At 39.6% G+C, this 25324-nt stretch overlaps 2 protein-coding genes across 25 annotated transcripts in view; one reads left to right on the top strand and one right to left on the bottom strand.

Annotated features, from left to right (window-relative positions):
- Positions 1 to 2056, bottom strand: part of LOC147362831 (uncharacterized) — a 41843-nt gene extending 39787 nt beyond the window's left edge. For both annotated transcript variants that reach the window (XM_086325808.1, XM_086325809.1), the window contains exon 1: positions 697 to 2056. In XM_086325808.1, coding sequence (XP_086181934.1) covers positions 1385 to 2056 — 672 coding nt within the window. In that variant the 3' untranslated portion in view covers positions 697 to 1384. The remainder of the gene's footprint in view (positions 1 to 696) is intronic.
- The window catches only part of ITSN2 (intersectin 2), a 126442-nt gene continuing 101784 nt past the window's right edge, over positions 667 to 25324 (top strand). For 5 of the 23 annotated variants that reach the window (XR_015136523.1, XM_086325750.1, XM_086325774.1 and 2 more), the window contains exon 1: positions 1453 to 1653. The gene's annotated coding sequence lies outside the window, so the exon portion shown is untranslated. The other 18 variants (XM_086325753.1, XM_086325769.1, XM_086325771.1 and 15 more) reach the window with 13 other exon arrangements.

Below are 25324 nucleotides of genomic sequence, written 5' to 3'. Positions count from 1 at the left end.
ATGTCTGTCATGGGAATAAGACCATGTGCTCAAGAGTGCTGTCTGTAGCTTGGGTGGTTTGTTTGCAGACTGATTGGTCCCTAGCAGATACAGGATAGACTGACTGGTCTCTAGCAGATAAATGACTTCCTAGGCTAACACAAGGAAGTCAGGTTTTTCTGTGTCACTGACTCAGGACCTGTCTATCAAGTCTAAGTCAGGTCCAAATCTAAGAGTTAGGAAAAACATCGAATATGAGAGCGGGAAAAGCCTGTTTATCATTACTGATGTTTGCTAAGTTCCTCACAGGAGTTGCCTGTTTAGTTCAGATAGGCCTGGTCTCCGGAGTCACGCCTCTTAAGTCCGCTGGCTACATTCACATGCCCCAACGTGTAACAATGAAAGGAAGCCATGGGATCTTTTGCTCTGCACAGATTTCTCCTTTTCCAACAAGTCATGGTGTATGAGTTTTGTACATGGGTCTATCCTACGTGTAAAGCCACCAAAAATCTTGGGTCTTGCACCCCCACTTTGTTATGCCCATAGAAACCACCAACGCCACCTCTAACCTCAAATAACGAAAAGCCTTTCTCTTGAGGGAGTGCTGTGTCAAGGGCAAGCCCCCCATAAATGGTGGTGACTTGAGTTATTTAGTCTTTTGTGAAGAGACTAGGAGCTGAAAGGGGAGAAAAAACAGATGCTGAATTTGAGCTTCACCTGTCAGACGGCTCTCAGGTGGGGAAGAAAGTTCAGCATCCGGCGGAGAGCCGCAGGTCGTGGAATTCACGGAGAGATGACTGTCTTACTGCTTGGCCAGAGTATTCGAGGTAGCTGCTCTGCGTGTGGATGAGGGCTGGAAGGCTCCTTTCTTGTCCTTTTTTGTTTGTTATAGAGGAGGGTGAGGGACGCTGAATGGACGACTGTTAGGTACGATGAAAGTGAGTCCTTCTTGGGTATTTGAAGGAAAGGCCGGTAACAAACCCATGAACAAAGGTGGGAATAACCTATGCCCGCCCCGTCCCCATTCCAGGGGAATTGAGCTCCCAGGTGAGAAGGCTCCAGAGAGAACCCCACAGGGACTTGGGGTGGGGTGGGGCGGCTGCATCAGGGACGTGCTGGACACCCCTTGGCCCTCTTCCGAAACCTTGGGGTCTGCGGTGGCAGGAAACGCATCACCCAACCCCAGCATGTCACCTCGGGGAGGAGGAGCCAGGTGGGTCGGCACCCCTCCAGGAAGGGCTGCGGGTCCAGGGCTTCAGGGCCTCCCCGAGGGAAGAGACGAGCATGTGGACCAGGCCCGCGGGGTCCGCGGCCTCGGGACTTCGAGGGTGAGGAGCCGCACCCGGGCCAATTTCGGGTTCCCAAGGGAGTACGAGTCAGTGCCCGCCAGCGAGCGGGCGGGCCGTCAACTGCCCGGCCCGTCGCCTCCCTCCCCGCCCCCCGGCTTCCTGCGGAGGCCGCGGCCGCCATGTTGTGGGGCTGAGGCGGCGCCGCGGAGCCCGAGCGGCCGTGACAGGCTGCGCAACAGGTTCGCTGTCGGCGGCCTGACGACGAAGCAGGCGCGCAGCGGCGGCTGCCGAGCAGGTCTCCCGGCATCCGCCCGCGTCCGCGCCGCTGGTGCCGAGGGGCGCGGGGTCGCGCTGTGACGTGCGGGAGGCGCGGCGGGCGCGCCAGGTGGGTGAAGCCGCTGCTCGGGCTGCGGCAGGGCGCGGGGCAGGTGCGGGCGCTGCGGCGTCCGCCGCGGGGAGGCTTGCGGGCCGGGCCGGGAGGCGGCTGCGCGCCCCGCACGACGCGGACGGGCCCTCGAGAACCCGGGAGGCCCCCGAACTAGGCCCCTGGCAGTCTTGGCGGCGCCGGGCGGAAACCTCCGGCCCCGGGTTCCTGCCCCCGCGGCGCGGCCAGGGCGGACGGCCAGGAGCCGGGGCCGGGCTGCCTCTTCCCCGCGGCCAAACCCTGGACCCCTAGCCGCGGCCTCTTCTGGCAGGTGCGGACGCGGCGGCTGGCCCCCTCGCTTTCGGGGTGCGGGCAGAAGCGAACCAGCCCTGAGGGGCACCCGCCCGCTTCCTCGGGGCCCCATTTTATTTTCACAGAGTTGGTTTTCCTCCTTGGCAATGGTTGGTGCGGAATGTCAGGTGAGCCGCATCCCAGTGCGTCAAAGTAGCCCGAGTCACGAGAGGCCAGTGGGCGGATGCTCTGAGTCCGCCGCTCTCATTAAACCAAAGTTGGGAAATGTTACAATTTGAGTTCAGCGTTATTGACTTCCAGGGTATACAGGAAGCACGGAGAGCTGTAATCTCTTGGACCAGAGTAAAAGTTGATTGCTTTTATAATTCTTTTTGAAGACGCCTGCATGTGTATGGTGAATGGGTAAACCGAGGCTGAAATGCAGATGGCTGTGCATTTTATAAAAAGATGATGTATTTGGATTTATTCATCCTGTGCGTTATAGTCGAGTGATTGCTGATGGCAAGTATGCTTCACTTGAGACTTGTATTTATTAGGAATATTTTTGATAGAATACTTTGTGATAGGAATTAAACTTAACACAAAAATGTTTGCTTTGCTAAATGCACTAGTTTGTTTTTGCTAGGGTTTACTTGCTTACGCAGAAATAGGCGAGTGTGCCTTGAAATTTTGTGTTGTCCTAGTTAGCTTAATTTAGGTAGCATAGACTCCAGGTTAAGCTTCTTAAGCCTCTTAAGAAAAGTAATTGCCTCTCTCCCTGTACTTCTTTGCTATGTTGTTAATCAGTGGTAAAACCTAAATACAATCTAAAAACATCACGTAAAAACCCTTACATAAATTAATAATGACGTCTCTCAAAATTTAAAGATAGTAGCAATTTTGATGTGCTAGGTTTCTTTGGCTGTGCCTACGATTCCCTTGTAATTTATTTCCCCCAGCTTTATTGAGATATGCTTGACATATATTCCTTATTACTTCAAAAGTAGGTAAGGTGAAAGTTGTTTCTAAAAGCTTCATTTAAGGACAAACAGAATTTTGTGTTTTTTTGGGATGCCATGGAAAAAAACGTGCATGGCTGCTGATTTAATGTAGTAGTAATGAGCCTCACGAACGCTTGCATCTTTTTATACTTTAATGCATGTAATTTTTTTTTTGCTTACCTTTATAACAAAAGGTAGAATTGTTTGAGAAAACTTGACCTGTACTGAATTATTGAGCAGGGAGGTACTATTGTTAGTTCAGTATATCTCATGGCTAAAATTCAGATCTCACCAGAATATGAGAAAATTTATTCTACAATTGCTGGGATTAGAATTATAGTTTTTAAAAAAATTTGTATTTTCACAAAATCTGAATAGTAAAAGGAACTTAAATACATCCATCACCCAAACTCAGCAGCTTTCAAGACCTTCTTTACCCATCTCTTTCTTCCTTTATTTTTTTCACTCTATAGACTTACCATATCTCTTTTTTAAAGTGTAAATTTTCTTACATAACCTTAAGATTTTTACTTTGTTGTATCTTTAATGCAGAGTTTCAGAAATTTCTATCTAGTAAGACAAAAAGACCATTTATTGGATATCTACTTCAGCTACTTTCCTCAGTATTAAAATATATTTACCATTTTTGTCATTTATTGAACACTTACTGCCTCCCAGGCTCTGTGTTGTGTTATATAATCATTTAGGCTCACAGAGACCCTATGAATAGTTCTTTCCCACCCATCAAATAGATAAGGGAAATGTTAACCTGGAGGTTAACAGAGCTTCTTTAGGTTAACTGAGTTACTCTGGGTCACTGAGCTAGTAAGCCAGGTTTCAAACCAAGATTCTTCTAACTTCAACACCTGTTCCTTATCTGGTACATTCATCTTGGTTCAGAAATGAAAACAAAAGGTTATTTGGGCATTCAGTATTTGTTGAGTAAACGAATGAAAGTTTTGATACATATTATTCCATCAATAAGTAGCATTTTTATATACTATATTTACTTGTAAAGCATTTATATTAGCAAGTTCCAAAAATGATTCAGAATAAACTAATTACCTTACTCAAAATATGGTGGTATTTTATTACCATACAACAGTGCGTGTGCCTGTTTTTCTTTTTTTATATTCTAATATTTTCAGTACCTTATTTATGGAAAAATGTATGGAATAACTATTAATATTTATGAAGAAAGGCTAAAAATAGGCAGACGTTTTTGTGTGCCAATTGTTAAAGGCAGGACTCCAAGTGTGAAGTATAAAAATAGTGTTTAGGATTAGTTCTGTAAAAGAATAGTCCTATAGATGAAGCTGCATCAGAAACGCTATATTTTTTACTTGAGTTTGTTTTTTACTTTTTACCATTCTCTATCTACAGAGCACAGCGACTAAATTAAGAGTCCTGTTGGGTAGAGTGTGCATATAGGCATTCTTGAGAAGGAGGAACTGAACTGGTCTTAAATGACCTACAGGCAGAGAGGAAGTGGGGGAGGGAGGAAGGAAACTGAGCAGAAAAGAATACATCTGAGCGAATACATCAAGAAATAATGTATAACTCTAAGAGGGCACCATGTTTCATTTTCAAATATTCTGAGAGATTAATTTAAAAAATGAATTTCACAGCTATATGAAGACACTGAATGATTTGTTTGTGAAGTTATTCAGCAGTGGTTATGGTAGACATTTAGAGATCTAATACCAGATGGCAGACTTTTAACTTGTTTTACTTAAGCAACTGTTTTATGTTTTCTAGATCATTTTTTTCACTAGTGCATATTCATTTTAGAAAAAGTATATGTATTTCAATAAAAATTTTATTTATTTTGGTCTGGATAAAAGTACAGGCCTTTAAGTTAAGCCTCCTGCTTATATCTGTTTTGAGCAACTTATTTTAATTCTCTAAGCTTCTGTTTCCTCATATGTAAAATGGGGAAAATAACAGTACCTATCTCAGTGCTGTTGTATGTAATATAAAGTCCTTACCACAGTGATTTCTGCTTGGTATAAGTGCTTAATAAATGTTGCATATTATTATTCCAACTTATTTCAAAGAGAAATTTCAAAACTGAACTTAGTCGTCTTTCTATTTTTTATTTATTAAAGAAAATTTTGCTCTTGATGTTTAATCTTACCATCAAAACAATCCATAAAAGAAGGCTGGAAAATAGAGTAGAACTTAGCTACAATCCTTTCTCCCAACAAAGAATCTGCATTTTTAGTCCCCTTAATTTGGGGGAGGGTGGGAGGCATAGCCTAAAAGAAGCAAACGTTCTATATCTGGAAAAGAAGCTACTGCTTTGGTTTATTACTTCAAAGTCTTTGAATCCACATGCTTAAATAACTTCAACTTTTCAGTGTGAGGAGTATTTGGCTACTATGAGGTTGATAATGGGAAAGAATGACCAAGAACAGTGTCAAACTGCAGAGCCCACATAGATAAGGACCCATTCGGGTTTGCTTGGACAGTTTGGAGGACACTGATAACTTGCTGTATCATTTCATTTTTGCTTAAAAATAGGTATTTGGACACTTTCTTCACCACCTTGCCACTCCTCCACACTTAATGATTGCTTAAATATGAGAATTAAGTAGGTCAAATTAATAAATTTCACAAATTATGCAACATTTGAGGACTTTACTTTTAGTGAGTGTGTGCTAAGTTGCCTCAGTCGTTTCTGACCCTTTGTGACCCTATGGACTGTGCCTTTGCGATGCTATGTATGGACTGTAGCCCACCAGGCTCCTCTGTCCATGGGATTCTCCAGGCAAGAATACTGGGGTGGGTTGCCATGCCCTCCTCCAGGGGCTCTTCCTGACTAAGGGATTTAACCTGTGTCCTTTACGTCTTCTGCATTGGCAGGCAGGTTCTTTACCACTGGTGTCACGTGGGAAGCCCTTTTAATGAGTATGACATACTTTTTGGTGAATATAAGTGAGAACTTAGAGATTAATGAAGTTTGCTGAGAATGAAGCAGACTAGGAATGCTTGTGTAGCATTCATTCTCTAACTTTATGGTAAGCCCTGAAAACCTGAATGATAAAGAAGACTTGAGATTTAATTTCCCTTTATTCTCTTCTTCTCACTAGAAGCATTTTCGGCTTTACCTCTGCTAAAGCTCCAGTGAAATGCTTAGACAACCTGTATTAGAAGACTTTCCCTCCCCACTTCTCCTTTCTTCTGGTGTCTGGTCTTCATTCCATATGTATGTGTGTGTGTGTGTATATATATATATTTTTTTTTTGGCTGTGCAGCATGTGGGATCTTAGTTCCCTGACCAGGGATTGAACTCATGCTCCCTGCCATGGAAGTGTTGCATCCTAACCACTGGACTGCCAGAGAAGTCCCTTCCTTCCATGAATATGAAGTTTTTTCCTCCTTCCAGCATCCTAGTTCCTACATCCAGAATCTAGGATTCCACTGTTCCTGAAAGCTGAGTTACTTGGATGATTGAGATGGAAAGAGCCATGCCATTCAGGTTTGAGACAGATACAGATAACTCAAAGCTTTCTGACCACTCCTTTCCGGGACCTGGGTTTTATAGTCTTTATAACCTGGTGGTCATCCCATCTTGAAAAAGTACGTGCTGCAGCTCCCTCTTATATCCATGTTTACTATTGCTTTCCTCATTAGGTTGACTTTACCCCAACTTTATCTTTCTAGGGGTTTCAATGGGGGGAAAAGAAGCTCCTCTTCCCTCTTTTTTTGCCCTCTGCTTTAACTTTCTTTTATTCTCAGCCTCTTTCTTCTTTAAAAAGTTAAACCTAACAGAAGTCACTCATAATTCTTGATACTGAATTCATTCGTTCTTCTAGCAAATAATGAATGTCTTCATGCCAGGAACTGATCCAACCACTGAGAGTATAAACAGTAAACAAAACACACAAAAACCCTGCCCTGTGCTACTTGTATTCAGGAATGGGGAGTGGAGACAAAAATGGCTAGGAGTTAGAATTTGCTGAGTGCTATGGAGAAAAGTAAGGTAGGAAATGGGGCTAGGGAATGTGTGGGCAGTTGGGTGGGGGTAAATGGAGAGAAGAGTTTGCCTCATTCAAAATTATTAAAGAATTCAAAATTGGGAGGATTATTGTACACATTTTATGAGTTAATAGTATTTCAGATCATTGTATTTAACAGAAATGTTTATCATTCACTATCTGGTTTGGACCCGGTAGATCTCTTAATATTTCTATTTTCTAGTAACTTAAGCCAGAAAACAAAAAACCTCAGGTGCAATGTGAACCTAGAGCAGATAAACTATTTATCAAATAGCATAGAATAGATACCTTAATTTGATTTTTTCTAAAAGTGCTATATTGTGTTTGTTTTTAAATTCTATAGACTTTTGGTTTATGCTGTTTTTGTTATGAGTAACATAAGGTTCCTTGTGTAAAACTGGAAAGCTGCAGGGAAATTGAAGGAAGAAAATTATAGTCCTTAATAATCATATTATCCAGAGAAATGTTGAGTGTTAATATTTTGGTAGATCTCATCTAGAAATTTTTCTTTGGGAAAAATGGAATTATATATTCTGCTTTTGTTATCTGCTTTTTAGTTTAGTAGCACTTATCAAAACCATAGTTCTACTTTATATTTATCTACAATAAAATTTTTATTGGGTAAATAATATTGTCTTGCTTATGCTGCTGCTAAGTCGCTTCAGTCGTGTCCAACTCTGTGCAACCCCATAGACGGCAGCCTGCCAGGCTCCCCCATCCCTGGGATTCTCCAGCCAAGAACACTGGAGTGGGTTGCCATTTCCTTCTCCAATGCGTGAAAGTGAAAAGTGAAAGTGAAGTCGCTCAGTCATGTCCGACTCTTAGCGACCCCATGGACTACAGCCTACCAGGCTCTTCCATCCATGGGATTTTCCAGGCAAGAGTACTGGAGTGGGGTGCCATTGATACTGGATGTTAATAATGTCTAACGTCTATTGATACTACTGTATCCTGGTTACTTTTGAGACACTTTACATACTTTTGCTCATTTAGTCTTTAGTCTCTCTTTAAGAGCTGTTCTATGATTATTTATTTTACAGCTAAGAAAATTGAGCAAGGACAAGTTTGGTAATTTTCCCAAGATCCCACAGCCAGTAAGTGGGAGCCATAGGTTATGAACTTATTCTGACTCCATAGCCTGTGCTTGTATCACTGTCTCATATTGTTTCTCAACATTAAGGTAGTTTAGAGTTGTTTTTGTTGTTATTTTAAGTTGTGCCACAGCTAACATCCTTGTAACCATATCTGACTTTATGATTATTTCCTTAGAATAAATTTCTAGTAGTTGCAGTAACATTGGGTCAAAAGGTGTGGGTACTTTCTAAGGCCCATGTAAATGTATTGCCAAGTTGTCTTCCAGAAAAACTTGTCAGTACCAAAGTGTTCTCTTAACCAGATAAAACCAGATTCCCCACATCCTTAGGAACACTTCTTTTTAAATCTAATAATTTGATAAAGACCCTTGTTTTAATTTTTCTTTCTCTGAATATTAGTAGTGAAGTGAAAGTTGGCCAGTCGTGTCCAACTCTTTGCAGCCTCATGGCTATACAGTCCATGGAATTCTCCAGGCCAGAATACTGAAATTGGTAGCCTTTCCCTTCTCCAGGGGATTCTCCCAACCCAGGGATTGAACCCAGGTCTCCCGCATTGCAGGCAGATTCTTTACCAGCTGAGCCACAAGGGAAGCCCAAGAATACTAGAGTGGGTAGCCTATCCCTTCTCCAGCGGATCTTACCCAGGAATCAAACCAGGGTCCCCTGTGTTGCAGGCAGATTATTTACCAACTGAGCTATCAGGGAAGCCCTAATATTAATAAGGTAATACTTAAAGTTTTTTTCTTTGAGAAATATTTGTCTCTGTCCTTTTCTCACTTCATTGGCATGTTCATCTCTTGGTTATTTCTAAGATTTCTTTAAATACTAAGAATAGTAACTCTGCTTATAGGTATAAATTTTTTTTCCAAGTTTGTATCTTAGCTTTGTAAATGAATTCTTATCAATTGTAATGATAATAGCTAGGGTTTATGTAGTAGTCACCGTGTGTGTGCGTGTGTGTGTGTGTGTGCGCACGCGTGCGTGCTTAGTCACTCAGTCGTGTCCAACTCTTTGTGACCCCACGGACTGCAGACCACCAGACTCCTCTGTCCATGGAATTTTCATGCCAAGAATACTGGAGCGGTTTGCCATTTCCTATTCCAGAGGATCTTGCCAACCCAGGGATTGAATCTGTGTCTCTTGTATCTCCTGCTATATTAATTGATTATATTAATTAACTCATTTAATTTTTATAATATCTCTTCTCTATGAGGTAGGTGCAGTTATTAGCTCCATTTACAAAGTACTCTGACAGCATGTTTTAAATTCTCAAACGGTTTTTTCTTCTGTGTCCTTGCCCATTTCTGTTCTCAGTTCCTTAGAATCTCTTTTCCTAGCCTAATGGGTGATACCTTTTGTTCAGTTTTTCATTTCTTAGTTTAGAAGTTATTTTCTCTGGTATTAGTCATCTAACAACTTTCTAGTTCCCCAAGGCAAAGTTAGGTGCCTATCTTCTGTCTTTTCTTTATACCTGTTGCACTTACATGCAGTTATCATTTTTGGTCTTATTCCTCTTGTGTATTCCCTGCTCTTATACATTTTATACAGATGCTGTACATCTGAATACTCTGTAAATATTTGTTGATTTGAATTAAAGGTGCTCATGATACTGTTGGTGATATAAGAAAGAAATCAACTTTCCCAGTATGTAAAATAGAGAAACTTACACTAAGGAAGTTAACTCTGGAACTCAACTTTGAAGGCCAGTGGGGAAGGAGGCAGAAAGAGGGGGGCCTAGAGACTGAGTGCAAACACACATGGGAATTTCCCGTTCTGGGAACAACAAGTGATTTACAGTGATTTTGAGGTTTATCAGCTTTGCCTCTGGGAAAGCCTGATGTAATAAATCCCTCCTTCACCCAGCATACCTGGTCTAGTGTTAGTATTTCAGTCTTTCTTCTGGAGCTCTTCTGTTATAAAACAGAGCTCAGTTTCTTTTCTGACTTCCTCATTTTTCCAGTGTGACAGGAGCGGGGGAAGTTGCCAGGTCCTGGTATAATCTTGATAAGATCTTGAAATGCCCAGGGAAATTTTGTGACTTGGTGGGGAAGGCCCACTGGCAGCCTTTGCTGAAAGTGGAAGCCTTGGGCTTGGGGAGAGAGGAAACCCTGCAGCCCTCTGTGAAGACTTGGGTTCCTGCACGCCCTTTGCTGGTTGTCAGCACATGGCACGAGACCTCAATGTCTTTTCTCTCTGGCCTTCATTACGTTTCTGTTCTTCTAGCTTTGATACAAGACTAAGAGACGTTCTTCTCTGGCTGTAGTCTTGAGGTATACTGACTGCTGGTCTTGAGGAAGAAGTGAGCACTTTACAGATTGACAATATAATTTATTTGTCATTTAATTTGATATTTTTTCAAATCCTCCTCTTCATATCTCATCGTGTAACTAAAACTTTTTTTAATTATGAAAATAATTCATGCTGATTGAAGAAACTTTGTAAAATAGAGAAAAAGAAAAGTAAGAGAAAAGTTATTCCAACAACCAATTACAACCACATTTTGGTGTCTCCCACCACCCTGTTTTTGCTCTTTGTTTTTACGTACGTATTTTTGTACATGTTTTACAATACAGCACTGTAGTTAGGAACATGGCTTGTGCTATCTGGGGTTTTAGTTACAGCTTAGCCTTTTATTAGCTTTGTGAGTATAACTGTCTCAGTAAGCCTTAGTTGTCTTTTCTTTAAAAAGTGGCAGTTTCATAAAATATTTATTCCTAGAGTTTTTGTGAGGATGAAGAAATAATATGTGTTCAGTGTGACCATCTCATAATGACTTTTCAATAAATGTAACAGTAATAATCAGGCCTGTCCTTTGGTTAGGTCATCGAGGGGTGCTCCTCTGGCCTGTGCTTGGAGAGAGGAGGTAGGTCAGGTTACTGTACCTTTCTTTTCTGAAATAATTAAAATTCAACTTCAAAAATTTTTTTTAACATTCTCAAGGGGCCTATGAAAATGTTTACACTGAGACCTCCTTTAAAATATGACTTTTATCTTGGCCTAGCCTCACAATGGGTGAGTGGCCCTGGGCCTCAGACTTCTAGGCCCATCTCAGATACATGATGATGATGGTATCAATGATGTTTCAATAACAGTGGCAAGTATAGACCTGAGTGTCAGGCTTGGTGTTTGGTAAGTATTCAGTGATTGTTAGCTATTCTTTTTAATAATGATAAATACATATTTATAGTATGTTATAAATTATAAATTCCAGTGGATGTTGGCAAATTTTATATGCAGAGTACATCATGTGACATGCTGGGCTGGATGAAGTACAAACTGGAATCAAAATTGCTGGGAGAAATATCAATAACCTCACATATACAGATGACACCACCCTTATGGCACAAAGTGAAGAGGAACTGAAGAGCCTCTTGATGAAAGTGAAAGAGGAGAGTGAAAAAACTGGCTTAAAACTCAGCATTCAAAAAAGAAGATCATGGCATCCAGTCCCATCACTTCATAGCAAATAGATGGGGAAACAGTGGAAAAAGTGAGAGACTTTTTTTTCTTGTTCTCCTAAATCACTGCAGATGGTGACTGCAGCCATGAAATTAAAAGACACTTGCTCCTTGGAAGAAAAGCTATAACAAACACAGACAGCATGTTAAAAAGCAGAGACATTGCCAACAAAGATCCGTCTAGTCAAGGCTATGGTTTTTCCAGTAGTCATGTATGGATGTGACAGTTGGACTATAAAGAAAGCTGAGCACCGAAGAATTGATGCTTTTGAACTGTGGTGTTGGAGAAGACTCTGGAGAGTCCCTTGGACTGCAAGGAGATCCAACCAGTCCATCCTAAAGGAAATCAGTCCTGAATATTCATTGGAAGGACTGATTCTGAAGCTGAAACTCCAGTACTTTGGCCGCCTCATGCAAAGAACTGGCTCATTGGAAAAGACCCTGATGCTGGGAAAGATTGAAGGCAGGAGGAGAAGGGGATGACAGTGGATGAGATGGTTGAATGGCATCACTGACTCAATGAACATGAGTTTAAGCAAGCTCTGGGAGTTGGTGATACACAGGGAAGCCTGGCGTGCTGCAGTCTGTGGGGTTGCAAAGAGTCAGACATGACTAAGAGACTGAACTGATAAATTATAAAAGCATAAACAGTTTCCAGATTATTACATAATCTTCCTGAAATTTTTTTAAAAAGTTATTGAGGTATCTATCTAGATATAGATATATCTGTATGTTTAGATAGATCAATTTATCTACCTATATATATCTAGATAGATCTGTCTACCTATATATATCTAGATCGATCTATATATATCTAGATCAGATCTATCTAGATATATAATTCACATATCACTATGAATTTGACTGAAGTGGCAGCATAATACTTGGCTCAGTGTGTTCTCCCCTTATTGGATACTCATATCGTTTCCAATTTTTCTCTAGTAACTAATAATAGCTGCAGTAAATGTCACTGTAAGTAAAGCACTTCCCACATTTATTATTGTTTCCTTGTGACAGATTTCCAGAAATGAAATCATTGACTTACAGGATAAGAATTTTATTAGGATTCTTGCTGTATATTTTCACACTACCTTCTGAAGAGCTCTGATGGTTTGTACCCCCATGAGTATGTCTGTAACCCTCCTCTCTTCTCACCTTTGCTAGCCCTGAATACTGCTAGCCCTAGGGTCTGTTTTTTTTTTTTTTAAAGTAAGTCTATAAGGAGAAACAAAATAAAAATTTGCATTTTCTCGATTGATTAGTAATGTTAACATCTATTAGCCAGTTTTATTTCCTCTTTGGAAATTGTCTATTTAAAGTCTTAGTGTTTTCATTATCTAAGTAGTTCTATGTACATTAAACATGATAACTATCATATTTGTTCTGCTTTTTCTCCAACTGTATATCTTTTAATTTTGTATTCAGCAGAAGTCTAAAAATATTTGTATGGACGAATCTTTACTATTTCTTTTGCATAAATAATAGCTTCAGGACTTAGTTATCTTTGTTTTAGGGAGGTGATATTTTACTTGAAGGTAAAGCATCTACCTGAATTTTTTCCCTCTGTACTATTTTTTAGAATATTTACTTATTTTTTTGACCGTGTGGGGTCTTAGCTGTGGCCCACAGGCTTGGTTGCCCCATAGAATGTGGGGTCTTGCCTCCCCGACCAGGGATCGAACTCATGTCCCCTGCCCTGGAAGGTAGATCTTCAACCATTGGACCACCAGGAAAGTCCTCTCCTTCTATACTTCTTAATCAAGTCAAGTAAATAGTTTTGCTTTAATATTTAGTCCTAATATGAGACGGAAGAGGATAGACCAACTAGCCAGCTCCCACCAGCCCACCCCTTACAGCAGTGCAGGCTGAGTCACAAGCTATTCTTAGGTATTTTTTCCCCTTTCATGTGGGTGAATTGTCTTGTTCAGACTTGTTGACTAATTCTTCTAAAATTGGTCTAATTTAGATCTTCATTATCGGAGCACTAGCTACTTCAGTTATTAGTTTACCATTTCTGTTCTTTTTTTGCCCTATTGGTCGATTCTTTGTGGACTAAACTTAACATTTATAGAAGTCCAAGTTCACAGCTTATATTCAGACACCTTAAACTGAAGATGTTAAGTTGCAGAACTAGAACTGAGAACTAAATTTGTGTAGAGCAGTTCTCTTTTTGAAGCTTTTGAGTCTCAACATGCTTTGTGTATTTGGGGCCCTAAACCTCTTAGTAGAAATAATAATCACCTTTTACTCAAATGTAATCAATATTTGTAAGAAAAACATCTCCTTTTTATTAGTAATTGGTACAACTGCAGTTGTCATACCAATTCAGTGAAATTAAGCCAATTCTTAATAGTTGAAAATGAAGATGAAGTAATAGTAGTAACAGCCATCATTTATGAGCACCATCAGTGTGCCAGCTGTTTTACAGACATGATACCTGAGCCTTAAAAGAGCCTGGCATTTAGGTGCCATCAATCACATTTATAAGTTAGAAAACTGAAGCTATGTCATGTGCAAGTCTCCTAAACTAAAAGTAACTACACTGGGATTAGAACTCGAATTGGTTAATCTGCTTTCAAAGTTCAACTTCCAGATTGTCAGCTTGCTTGTCCTCAGTGCAGTTGAAAGGATGCTAATCTCTCAGTGTCAAAGCTTTTGTATTAAAGGATATTTTAGTACCCACCCTATGGCTGAGCACTAGGTATATGAAGATGAGACATTCACAGGAACTCCCAGTCTGATAGAGATGGGCAGGCATGAAAATAAAGGTTACAGTATTTGGTGGTATGTAGTTTATTGGAGATATATACAAAATAAAATGAGGATGTGGCAAAAGAAGGTTTTTAAGTGGAAGTATCACTGAGAAGTGTCACAGATTCAGAGAGAGGGGTAATAAGAATAAGATGGCATAGAGGTGGAGGGGGAAGGTATTCTAACACTGGAAATGTAGGCAGAGGATAAACCCTAAAATATCTTATATGCCATGTGGAGAAAATTAAATACTTTTTGAAAATATCAGTTTTATCAAGATATAATTCATATACTATAAAATTCACCCTTTCAAAGTTTACAATTCTGTTATTTTTATTACAATCACAGAATTGCACAAGCATCATCACTAATTTTAGGTTACTTTATTTGTCCCAAAGAACCCCCTATGCCCATTAGCATCCTCTCTCCATTTCCCAGCTCTGCTGCTGCTGCTGCTAAGTCGCTTCAGTCGTGTCCGACTCTGTGCGATCCCATAGACGGCAACCCACCAGGCTCCCCCGTCCCTGGGATTCTCCAGGCAAGAACACTGGAGTGGGTGCCATTTTCTTCTCCAATGGAGGAAAGTGAAAAGTGAAAGTGAAGTCGCTCAGTTGTGTCCAACTCTTAGCGACCCCATGGACTGCAGCCTACCAGGCTCCTCCATCCATGGGATTTTCCAGGCAAGAGTACTGGAGTGGGGTGCCATTGCCTTCTCCGTTTCCCAGCTCTCAGTTCAGTTCAGTTAATTTGCTCAGTCGTGTCCGACTCTTTGCGACCCCATGAATCGCAGCACGCCAGGCCTCCCTGTTCATCACCAACTCCTGGAGTTCACTCAAACTCATGTGCATCGAGTCGGTGATGCCATCCAGCCATCTCATCCTCTGTCCTCCCCTTCTCCTCCTGCCCCCAATCCCTCCCAGCATCAGGTAACCACTAACCCATGAATTTGCCTCTGTGAATTTGCCTCTTCTGGACATTTCATATAAATGAGACATAGAATACATGGTCTTTTGTTACTGACTTCTTTTACTTACTGTAATGTTTGTTTTTAAAGTGCATCCATATTGTACCATGTGTCAGTAATTCATTTCTTTTTATGGTCAAATATTCCATTGTATGGGTATACCACATTTTGTTTATCCATTCATCAGTTGATGGTCATTTAGGTTGTTTCCACTTTTGAGCTATTATGAACAGTACTGTTGTGAGCATTTGTATACAAGTTTTTATATGGACATAGGTTTATATTTTCATTTCTCTTGGGTTCATATCTGAAGGTGGAATTGCTGGGTTTTATGGTAACCTATGCTTAACATTTTGAGGAACTGCCAAATTGTTTTCCAAAGCAGCTAAATAGTTTTACTTTCCCACCAGCAAGGTATGAGGGATCCAGTTTAGTAGGAGATCAGATCCCCTGGAGAAGGAAATGACAACTCACTCTTGTATTTCTTGCTTGGAAAATTCCATGGGCAGTGGAGCCTGATGGGCTATATAGTCCATGGGTCACAAAAGAGTCTGAAACAACTTAGCGAGTAAACAACAGATTTTATACTATTGGTAAGCACAGTCACAGTGGTTGAAAACTATTGGATTCTGTTCCTGCTTCCCAGTGTCTTTCAAGACATAGGTCAGAAACCTTTTTCTAATGAATGGAACTAAAATGCAAATAATTTCCTCAATTCTGTGGGCTACTTAAAATCTGAGTTATTAAGGATTACTGAAATTTAGTATTTATGTATTAAAACTAACCAATTTCTAGAGCTTACTGAGTGTCCTAATTCAGTTTTTTTCTAAGAAATCTGTTAACTCTACAAAACTTTGGCAGCATCAGGTTGAATTGAAAAATTCCTACTATGCACTCCCACAACAGTGGATGCTGTTTCAGTGTATCATTGGGTTGTCTTGAGTTTGACTTGGTTCCATTTCTGCTATTCTTGAATTGATTGCAGTCACAGAATTATGTTGTTTTAATTTTGTTGACCATTTGTATAACTATTTCATTGCTATAACTTCATCATAGAGTTATTTTTCTACTGAAAAATAGGAGCACATAGGTAGGTTGAATCTCTTTCCTGTTCCACATAGGTAGGCAATAGTTAGAATAGTTTGAGAATGAATGGCTTACATAATTGGAAGGTTTCTTTCCCACTCTAGTATTCCACTCTAATACATTTTTAAAGTGGAAATTAATGTATGTTATAATTAAGAGTTTTAACTATGGAGTACATGCACTTCCCAAACTGGCTTTGAAAGTCTGAAAGCTTTGAAATTGTTCACCACATTTTGTGCATTTGTGTTTTTTCCAGAGAGAGAAACTGGGTTTGCCAAATTTCTTTTTTAAAAAAGAAGTCCATGGCCCTCAAAATTAAAGAATTCAGATGGATGAAGAGAATTTGTAAATTTGAGATTTGGGATATTTGGGGGAAGTGAGATCTTGCTTCGGTTATGTGTCGCTTCTCAGTGATAGATATTTTCTGGATACACATCTTTTAAAAGGGTGACTCATTCCATGTTAGAATAGCTCTCTTTTATTCTTTCCTGATAATTTTTTGTCCCTGTCAGTACTTTGAGTTTGCCTTGAAAGTCCTCACTGCACATTTATTATTACTATTTTCTATTTTATTATTAAAGTAATATTTATTATTTTATATTTACTTTCTTGTATGATTGGATTGCTCTTTATTCAAGGTGTTATTTTTGCTGCCCCGATTGCATGCTTTACTTGAAATGAATTGGTATTTTTAAAAAATGGTTTGATAGAATAAGAAAATGAATGCTTTTCTACCCATTGACTTCTAATTTCTTTTTCCTTTACTCTCTTGTTCTGTTTGTGTTTTGATTGAAATTGGAAAGTACCAGTAGCTGGTGAAAGCTCTTCCCATGCAGGCCTTGCTCGGGTGTTGTGGCATCAGCTTGGATATTGGGTTCTCAAGGCCTCTGCAGGACAGTGTGGCTGGAGGAGTATACTTCTTCTCTGCTGTTTTACCATCATATGCAGCATGGTTGGATTTGAGATATGAGACTGGCAATTTCAGTTAAATGTTTTTGATAAAACAGACTTGTTACTTAATATTGTTTATAATAGACTAAGAAATTGTCAGGGGGAAAAGAAAAAGAGAAATTGACAAGGTGAGGTTCTGGATGATATTGGCTATAGGGTTAAAGTATGGTTATAGTATAATACAAGTATATTTGGTCTGGTTCCTGGCACAGAGCTCCTAAAACCTTTGAAATTCCCTGAGTGATAGGAAAGTTGCTTTCCATCATACCTGAGCTTATGTTAATGAGGTGACTTAAGAGTGGCACCTCTGGATAGCCTCAGTGTAAGGCTGCTGCTGCTGCTAAGTCGTTTCGGTCGTGTCTGACTCTGTGCGACCCCATAGACGGCAGCCCACCAGGCTCCCCCGTCCCTGGGATTCTCCAGGCAAGAACACTGGAGTGGGTTGCCATTTCCTTCTCCAATGCATGAAAGTGAAAAGTGAAAGTGAAGTCTCTCAGTCGTGTCCTACTCTTAGTGACCCCATGGACTACAGCCTACTAGGCTCCTGCATCCATGGGATTTTCCAGGCAAGAGTACTGGAGTGGGGTGCCATTGCCTTCTCCACAGCGTAAGGCTAGATAACCAGAAAGACTTAGAGAATTAGAGGATTGGAATTTTCAGCCCCATCCACCAACCTCCAAGAAAAACAAGTGAGTGTTGGAGTTTGAACTTCTGTTTATATACATAAATTCACAATTTTGAATATTTGCATCCTATTCCAGAATTTTATATTTTAAAAAAATTTCCATTGTATCATAAACATTGACTATCTACTATAACCTTGAAATTATCATTTGTGAATAGATGCATTTTATTCTAAGTGAATATAACCTTATTTTCTTGTTCCTTTCTTCGTTAGATAAATTACCTTATTTGTATTTTTTCTGCTGTTGATGACTCTATGATACATATCTTTGCATTCTATTTTCCTCCTTTGGATTATTTTCTTAAGATAAATTCTTACAAATGGGCCAGGTGGGCATTTTGTTTTGGATGAATGTTGTCAAATTTAAAGGTACAAACTTTACCTTAAACCTTCTACTTCTGTGATATTTGCCTTCTTTAAAAAATTGATGCATTTTTTTTTTCGGATAATTTAAAATTCATAGGAAAATTGAGCAGATAGTACAGAGTTTCCCATACACCCTTCTACCTATTATTAACAACATGTTAATACAGTACACTTATTGTAATTAATTAACCAGTGTTGGCACATTATTATTAACTAATGTCCATGCTTTACTTACTTTCCCTTAGTTTTTACCTGATGACCTTTTTCTGTACCAGGATCCCATACTATAGTACATTTAATTGTCATGGCTCCCTAGGCTCCTCTTGATTGTTGTTACTCTTAGTTGTGACTGTTACTCAAACTTTACTTGTTTCTGATGACTCTGTCTTGAAGGGTACTGGTTAGGTATATTATAATGTCCCTCTGTTGGGATTTGGTGTTTTTGTCACAAGACAGACAACCATGGACCAAGTAGGCAAGTGAACCAGATGTGTACATTGCAACGTAATTTGTCAAAATGAATATGTTTCTTGTATACCAAAAATATATGTTAGTATATCACGTTTACTGTAACCATTAAGTACCTAGAAGTAAATGAGACAAGACTAGGACTCTACTGAAGGATGCAAAAAATACACATCTGAGAACAGTCTCAAAAATTATGAAAAAATAGGACAGTGAGTAGAGAGGGATTTGCATATTCTAACACTATGGTAGTTAGAACCCTAAGATAGGAGTACACAGGAAGACCCACTGAACAGAAATAAACACAGGCTATGAGTAAACTTAGTGTATAAGAGGAGAGATGCATTTTACACTAATTAGTAAAAGCTAAATTATTTCATAAATGGTCTCAGAAGAAGTGGTAGACATCATTAGTGGTGGGAAAGTGGAGAAAATAATTTAGACTTATATCTGTCATTCCATTCCAAAATAAAAAATTCTGAATAAATCAAATATATAAAAATTTTTAAATGTACAGGTACTAGAAGAAAATTTGGGCAGTTTCTCATATGAGACAGACCTTTCTTAGCATGAGAGCATACTCAGTGGTCATAAAGGAAAAGATTGATAAAAAGAACAAAGTTGGTATAACAACAAATTGGATAAAAAGTGTTTGTAACATGTAAGTCTGGGAGACTGAAAGGGCAGAGTGTGAAGTAGTCTTCTAAGAGAGTAGGGGAGCAGATGAACTAGGGAAATGTGGACTTGTCAGGCAGGACGTGGGGTACACTGGAGTTAGTGGTCAGGAATTTAAAGTGAGACCAGGCAGCATTTATATAGTCATGTAATAACTAGAGAGTTGGATTTACAAAAGACTGGTATTTTGCCAGATGTGTAGTATGTAGGGGGAGAGGGAAGCTGAGGATGTTTACAGCAAACTGCTTATAATGGTGAGCTGTGATATTTAATTTGGGCAAGGAGGGATATTAGGACATGAGGAAGGGTGTAAGGATATAAGGAACATTGAGGGACAGTTAAAAGGTGAGAAGATCAATAGTTTGTAGGTCCAAGTAGGGTCAAAGAATTGTTGGCGTTAGGCAACTGGAGAGATTCAGCTTTTGGAATGGTGCTGGTGTAAGGGGCATGGGAGACTTGAAATGGATTACAGAAGAGGGCATTTACTGGTAATAACAAGGCCTGGGGTGTGACGTGGAAGTTGCTGCCTTAGATGGAGGATAAAATTTTTGGAACACAAGAGGTCAAAGACTTCTTGTTGTTCAGTTGCTATGTTCAGTCTCTAAGTCGTGTCCAACTATTTGCTACCCCATGGCTGCAGCATGCCAGCACGTCAAAGACTTACTTAGAAGCCAGTCTGTGGGCAGGATGATCTGTGAGAACATTGACATCACCAGGAATTCTTATGGGAATAATGCTGGAGAGTAGATACTGAGCAGTCAAGGAATTACTCTGGTGATTGTAGGGGACAACAGTGAATGAGGAGAGCCAGTGGTCAAGTCAGATGCTCAAAAGTCAAAAGCTAGTTTTCTTTTTCCACTTTTATTGTGAAAAATGTCAAACATATACAGAAGTTTGAAGTACTGTGCTCACTTATTTTCTGTATGCCTTCATTTAGTAGTTGATTTTTTAAAATTAATTTTTTAAAGTCTTTATTGAATTTGTTACAGTATAATTTCTGTTTGATGTTTTGGTTTTTGGCCACAATGCATGTGGGATCTTAGCTCCCCAGCCAGGTATCAGACCCACACCCTCTGCATTGGAAGGCAAAGTCTTAACCACTAGATTGCTAGGGAAGTCCCTAGTAATCTATTTTTTACTTAAATGTGTTTTGTATTTTTGTGGGGGCTTTTGTGATAAGGCAGGATATAAATGCATTTCCAAATTCCTTTCCAGAAAGAGGGTGCCGATTTACACTTGTATTAGCTGGGTATTATTAAGACTGTGCTTTCAGGGATCATTTTTGTAGTTCATATTAGCTAAGAATTGGTGCAGCACTATTACAGCTCTTGTTACAGTTCCTTGCATTGCTCTTAGCTCTTCAGTATATCATGTGAATAAGCTGCTGCTTATTTTCCCAGACCACGCTCTTCTCTCTGCTTTTGCATGTACTGTTACCTCTGCCCAGAAAATTTTTTCCCCATATTCATTCATTTGACACATATTTTTATGTATAAGGCATAAACTAATTTAAACACAATCTGAAATGCATGTGCCTGGTTGATTCTTGGGAACTGATTTGCATGTGACCCTCTCTTCTTTTGGGCTGTAGAGGAGAGAAATTTGTGTTTGGGCTCCTGGGGGGCCTGGGATATAAGAGACTGTTTTCAGTCTGACTCTTTGGACTATTATTGTCTAGGCCTGAAGGAAAGATAAAAAGTTACAAAGAAAAGCTGTACTTTCTCCTTTTCTCAACTTCTTTTTTCCTCTGCTTCCAACTTAGGTACATTCATCCTTACCGCTTTTCCTGTTTTTTATTCTGTCCCAGATTCTAACTTTGTACTCTAGAGCTGTCAACTTCCACTTTCTCTGGACCCAGACTTGTTAGGTAACCTCCTTTCCTTTTCCCTTTTCAAAATTAAATCTCTCCTTCTTCTTAAAGTGGTTTTGTTCTCCTGTCTAAAAAGTAAAGACTTATAACCTCTATTCTTTCCTAAAGCTTATCTCTCCTCCTACCCTTTTTCTCCCTTCTTGTAACAACACATACTTGTTGAGTCACCTACACTTCACCTCCAGATTATTGCTTCAGCTTGCCTTTAACAGTCAGCTTACCATCCTGGAACTGTCTTCACAAGAGATTGCCAAAACTAATGGCTTAGTTTTGACTTATGTGACATTTGGCAGTATGACCATCATCCTCTTGAAACTCTTATTTCTGTATCCCAATTTCTCTCCTTTTTCTCAGCCTCTGTTTTGATTGATCTTCTCCTGTTTCCTGTACATACTTTTTATGGGTAATGTCATTCACTGACATGTTGACAACTACTCCCAAGCCTTAATGACTACCAAAACTGGGTTTCTGTCTTAAACAGAATTCTTAACTGTTTCTAACATGTTCCACCTAAGTGTCTTTGCAGGTGTTTCAGATTAGATGTGCTCAAAATGGAACATTTTGTTGCTTACCTCACAAATTTATTATCCAGATCCCTGTTTTCTCAGAGCTTCTGTTGGTTAATATTATCACTTTGCAGTTGCTCAAGGTAGAAACTCATCTGTGATGCTTTTCTTTCATCATCCACATTAGCTGATCAGAAAATCCTGTCTCTTCTGCCTCTACACAAGTTCAGATTTTCACCATCTGGACTATACTAGGGACAATGTCCCTGCCTCAAGATATTCAAATGCAGTTCAGTTTATGTATTATTTGTCAGAATTCTTTCTCTCTGCCCTTAAAAGACCAGGTTCTTCTCTTGTTTCTTATATAGGCTTACCCTGGATAATGTCCTTCATGGACATGGCAACAACTTCCCAATCCCTGCGGACTACCAAATCTGGGTCTCTAGGTTGGATACATACTGTGTTTTGTTTGTTTGAGAGGCTGCAGCATGCAGGATCTCAGTTCCCTGACCAGGTATCAAAGCTGTACCCCTTGCATTGGAATCACAGAGTCTTAACCCCTGGACCACCAGGAACGTCCTATATGCTATGTTTTAAATATTGACTCTCTGTGACTTGTGTAGTGAAGTTCAAAATCAATAACATGACATACTTTGTTCCTTAAGTTGAGATCTTGGCAAGTTACTTCATGTCTTTGACCTCTTTTTAATTGTTTCTAAATAAAGGGAATGGAATTCGGTATGTGTTTAACTCTTTTTTTTAATCATGAGATAATATAGAGAAACCTCAATATGTAAAACACAAAAAACAGAGCTGCTTTCATTAAAATTGGTATCTTCAGCAGCTCTGCTGTATCTCCTTGAAATTTCTAGAACTCTAAGGTGCATGATTTGAAACTATTGAGTTTCAAGAATGAGTTCTTTGAAATCACATCACTCTCAGATTATATATACTCTCTGAGTCGGAAAGGCTCTGCTCTTTTACTGGCTGTGTTCTTTCCTTCTTTAGCAAGTCCTTCTCTTAGATTCAAATACATCTCCTTTCTTTGTAATAGTGCCTAGCAACAGACCTGTACAATGTATTTTACTATGAGGGCACCATTAAACCCACTTACTTTAACACTGACCTCATGTTAGATAATTCTGTGTGTGTGTGTGTGTGTGTGTGTGTGTGTGTGTTGGCTGCACTGTGCGGCTTGCAGTATCTTACAATGAATTGAGGATCTCAGCAGTGAAAGCCTGGAATCCTAACCACTGGACTGCCAGGGAGTCCCCTAGATAATTCTTATACAAAAATTGCTTTCTTTGTGATATGTACGGTACTTTGATTTACCTCCCAAGTAGTGTTAGTTCTATCTTCTTGATTCTCATAGCATTCTTCATATCCTTTTATTATAGTTCATTGTTCATATTTGAATGAATAAATATATGGATGAAAGAAAGAATGAGTGAATAGATGGGGAACAGGTGTGGAGAATTTATATACCCTGTAAATTTCATCTTACTGCAGGAACTATAAAGAAGTAGGTATTTTGCTCTAATCATTCTTGCATGGAACTGACCTTGATCTCCTTGCAAATCAGATGTGGAAAGAACATTTTCCCCAACTAATCAGCAAGTTTATAGAGTTCCCTTTTATGTATGTAGCACGTGAAGTGGAGGAGGCACTAGAGAAAGATTATATGATATGCCTTCAGGAACTTGATGATCTTGCTTTTGAATGTCAGACCTTCAGTCAAATCTATACTAATCAACATGATTCAAAGTATAGTTGAGAAACCCAAGGCTTTCTCTTCATTCCAATAAAAAGCCATTAGAATTCAATGGGAAGTAAACCTTTATCTCTAAAAGTATACATACAAGCAGAAGAAAAATTACAGAAGGTCCATATTACAAAGGATAGTTTTGTCTAAGATCCATAGCTCTGATGCCTGTAGGGTTTCAGGGAAGTAGTTTGAAACCGCTTTTTGCCTTCTTACCAGTTTCTCTTCTGTATATGTTTTCAATTCAGTATTAATCTTCTCCATGCCTCCCTTGCTTTTTTATTTTTTTCCGTATCTCAACCATCTTATTCATTTACCCAGTTTATTTGTTTAGCAAATAGTTATTGAGCATTCTCTCTGGGAGATCTGGTTTAGGCAGTAAGCATAGAGGTAAATAAAAAAAGGTCTCTGTCCAGAACAAGTGAAACAAGCAAACGTGAAATTGGGATACAGTATGATTAAGTTACCGTGGGATGAACAGGTGTTATGAGCATACCTAAGAGATGATGACTGACTGCCTGAGGACAGAAATCTTCCAAAGAAGAGGTGACATACGAGTTGGGGGTTGAAGAATGAGAAGTGTGGTGAATGTGACAGAGGGGAACAGCTTTTTAACAGAGGAATAGGAGAGTGAAAAAAGCCCCTCTGATAAAGGAAAGGTTGGTATAGTTAGGACATCTGAATCTAGGGGACGTGTCTAGCGGTGAATGTGATAAAGTAGATTGGGGTGGGATTTTGAAGGGTGCCATATTTCATTCTATGAAGTTTGGACTTTAACTTGTAATCAGTAGGGGAGTTTAAGCAGGAGAAGGGCATTAGTGGTTGTTGTCGGGGTGGGGTGGGAACTAGCAGCTCTGTGGAAGTCAGGAAGACCATTTTAGGAGGTTCATGCCCTGATTCATGTAATGACCCACTTACTAAGTCACAATTTCCCAGGGATAGGCCTGGGAATCTTAGAACTAGAAAGTATCCGAGGTGATAGAATCAGGCAAATTGGGATGCTTAAAAACAAAGCATTGGACATAAGAAAGGTGCTGTCTGGGACCAGTTTTGCTACTGACTAGCTATATGAGCTCATGGAAGTCTTCTCGTTTTTTCGTCTTGCAAATTGAGGGTTTTACACTAATTACTGTAATTGTTTCCTTCTATAATTCTGTGCTTTTAAACAAGTCCAACCTTAATTGAACTACTTTTTACTTATAATGGCTATAATTTTTTTTTCTTCTGTGTCTTATTGACCCTTTGAAGAAGACGGATTGCCTACTCCTATTCAAGTATTTCTGCTTTTCTCTGCTTTAGTATGAATATATATTTCCCACATACTCCAAATGGTGTTTGGATTATGTTAAACTGAAGCAGTGGTTTTTGCATTATGTCTGTTATCTGCCACACATTTTCTTGGTTTCTAAAAAGGAAACAATGCCAGTTCTCCACTTACTATGAGCAGGAAAATCTGCACGTAAATATTCTGAAACCATTGATAATTAACACAGTGTTCAAATTATATGATAGATGCAAACTGCCAAGATTGCCCATCATTACATGTTACCCGTTTTGAAGAGTAGAGAGTGATGTTTATTGGATGCTGACTTCAGTCATACATGCCTGAAGCAGACATCAGGCCTGTAACTGGGGAGACGCTGATCACCCTTTCTTCCTCTCAAAGGGTTATACCAAGAGGGAAGAAATAATAAGCATTCCCTAGTTTATGCATGTGATTGATGTAGGCCTGAGTGTTAGAAGGCGTCTCTGGCTGGCTTGTTTTT

The sequence above is a fragment of the Bos grunniens genome, chromosome 11, assembly GCF_055505025.1.
Source record: "Bos grunniens cultivar Pamir isolate PY7600 chromosome 11, Bosgru_T2T1.0, whole genome shotgun sequence".
NCBI lineage: Eukaryota > Metazoa > Chordata > Mammalia > Artiodactyla > Bovidae > Bos > Bos grunniens.
This window is presented reverse-complemented; position numbering and strand designations above follow the sequence as displayed.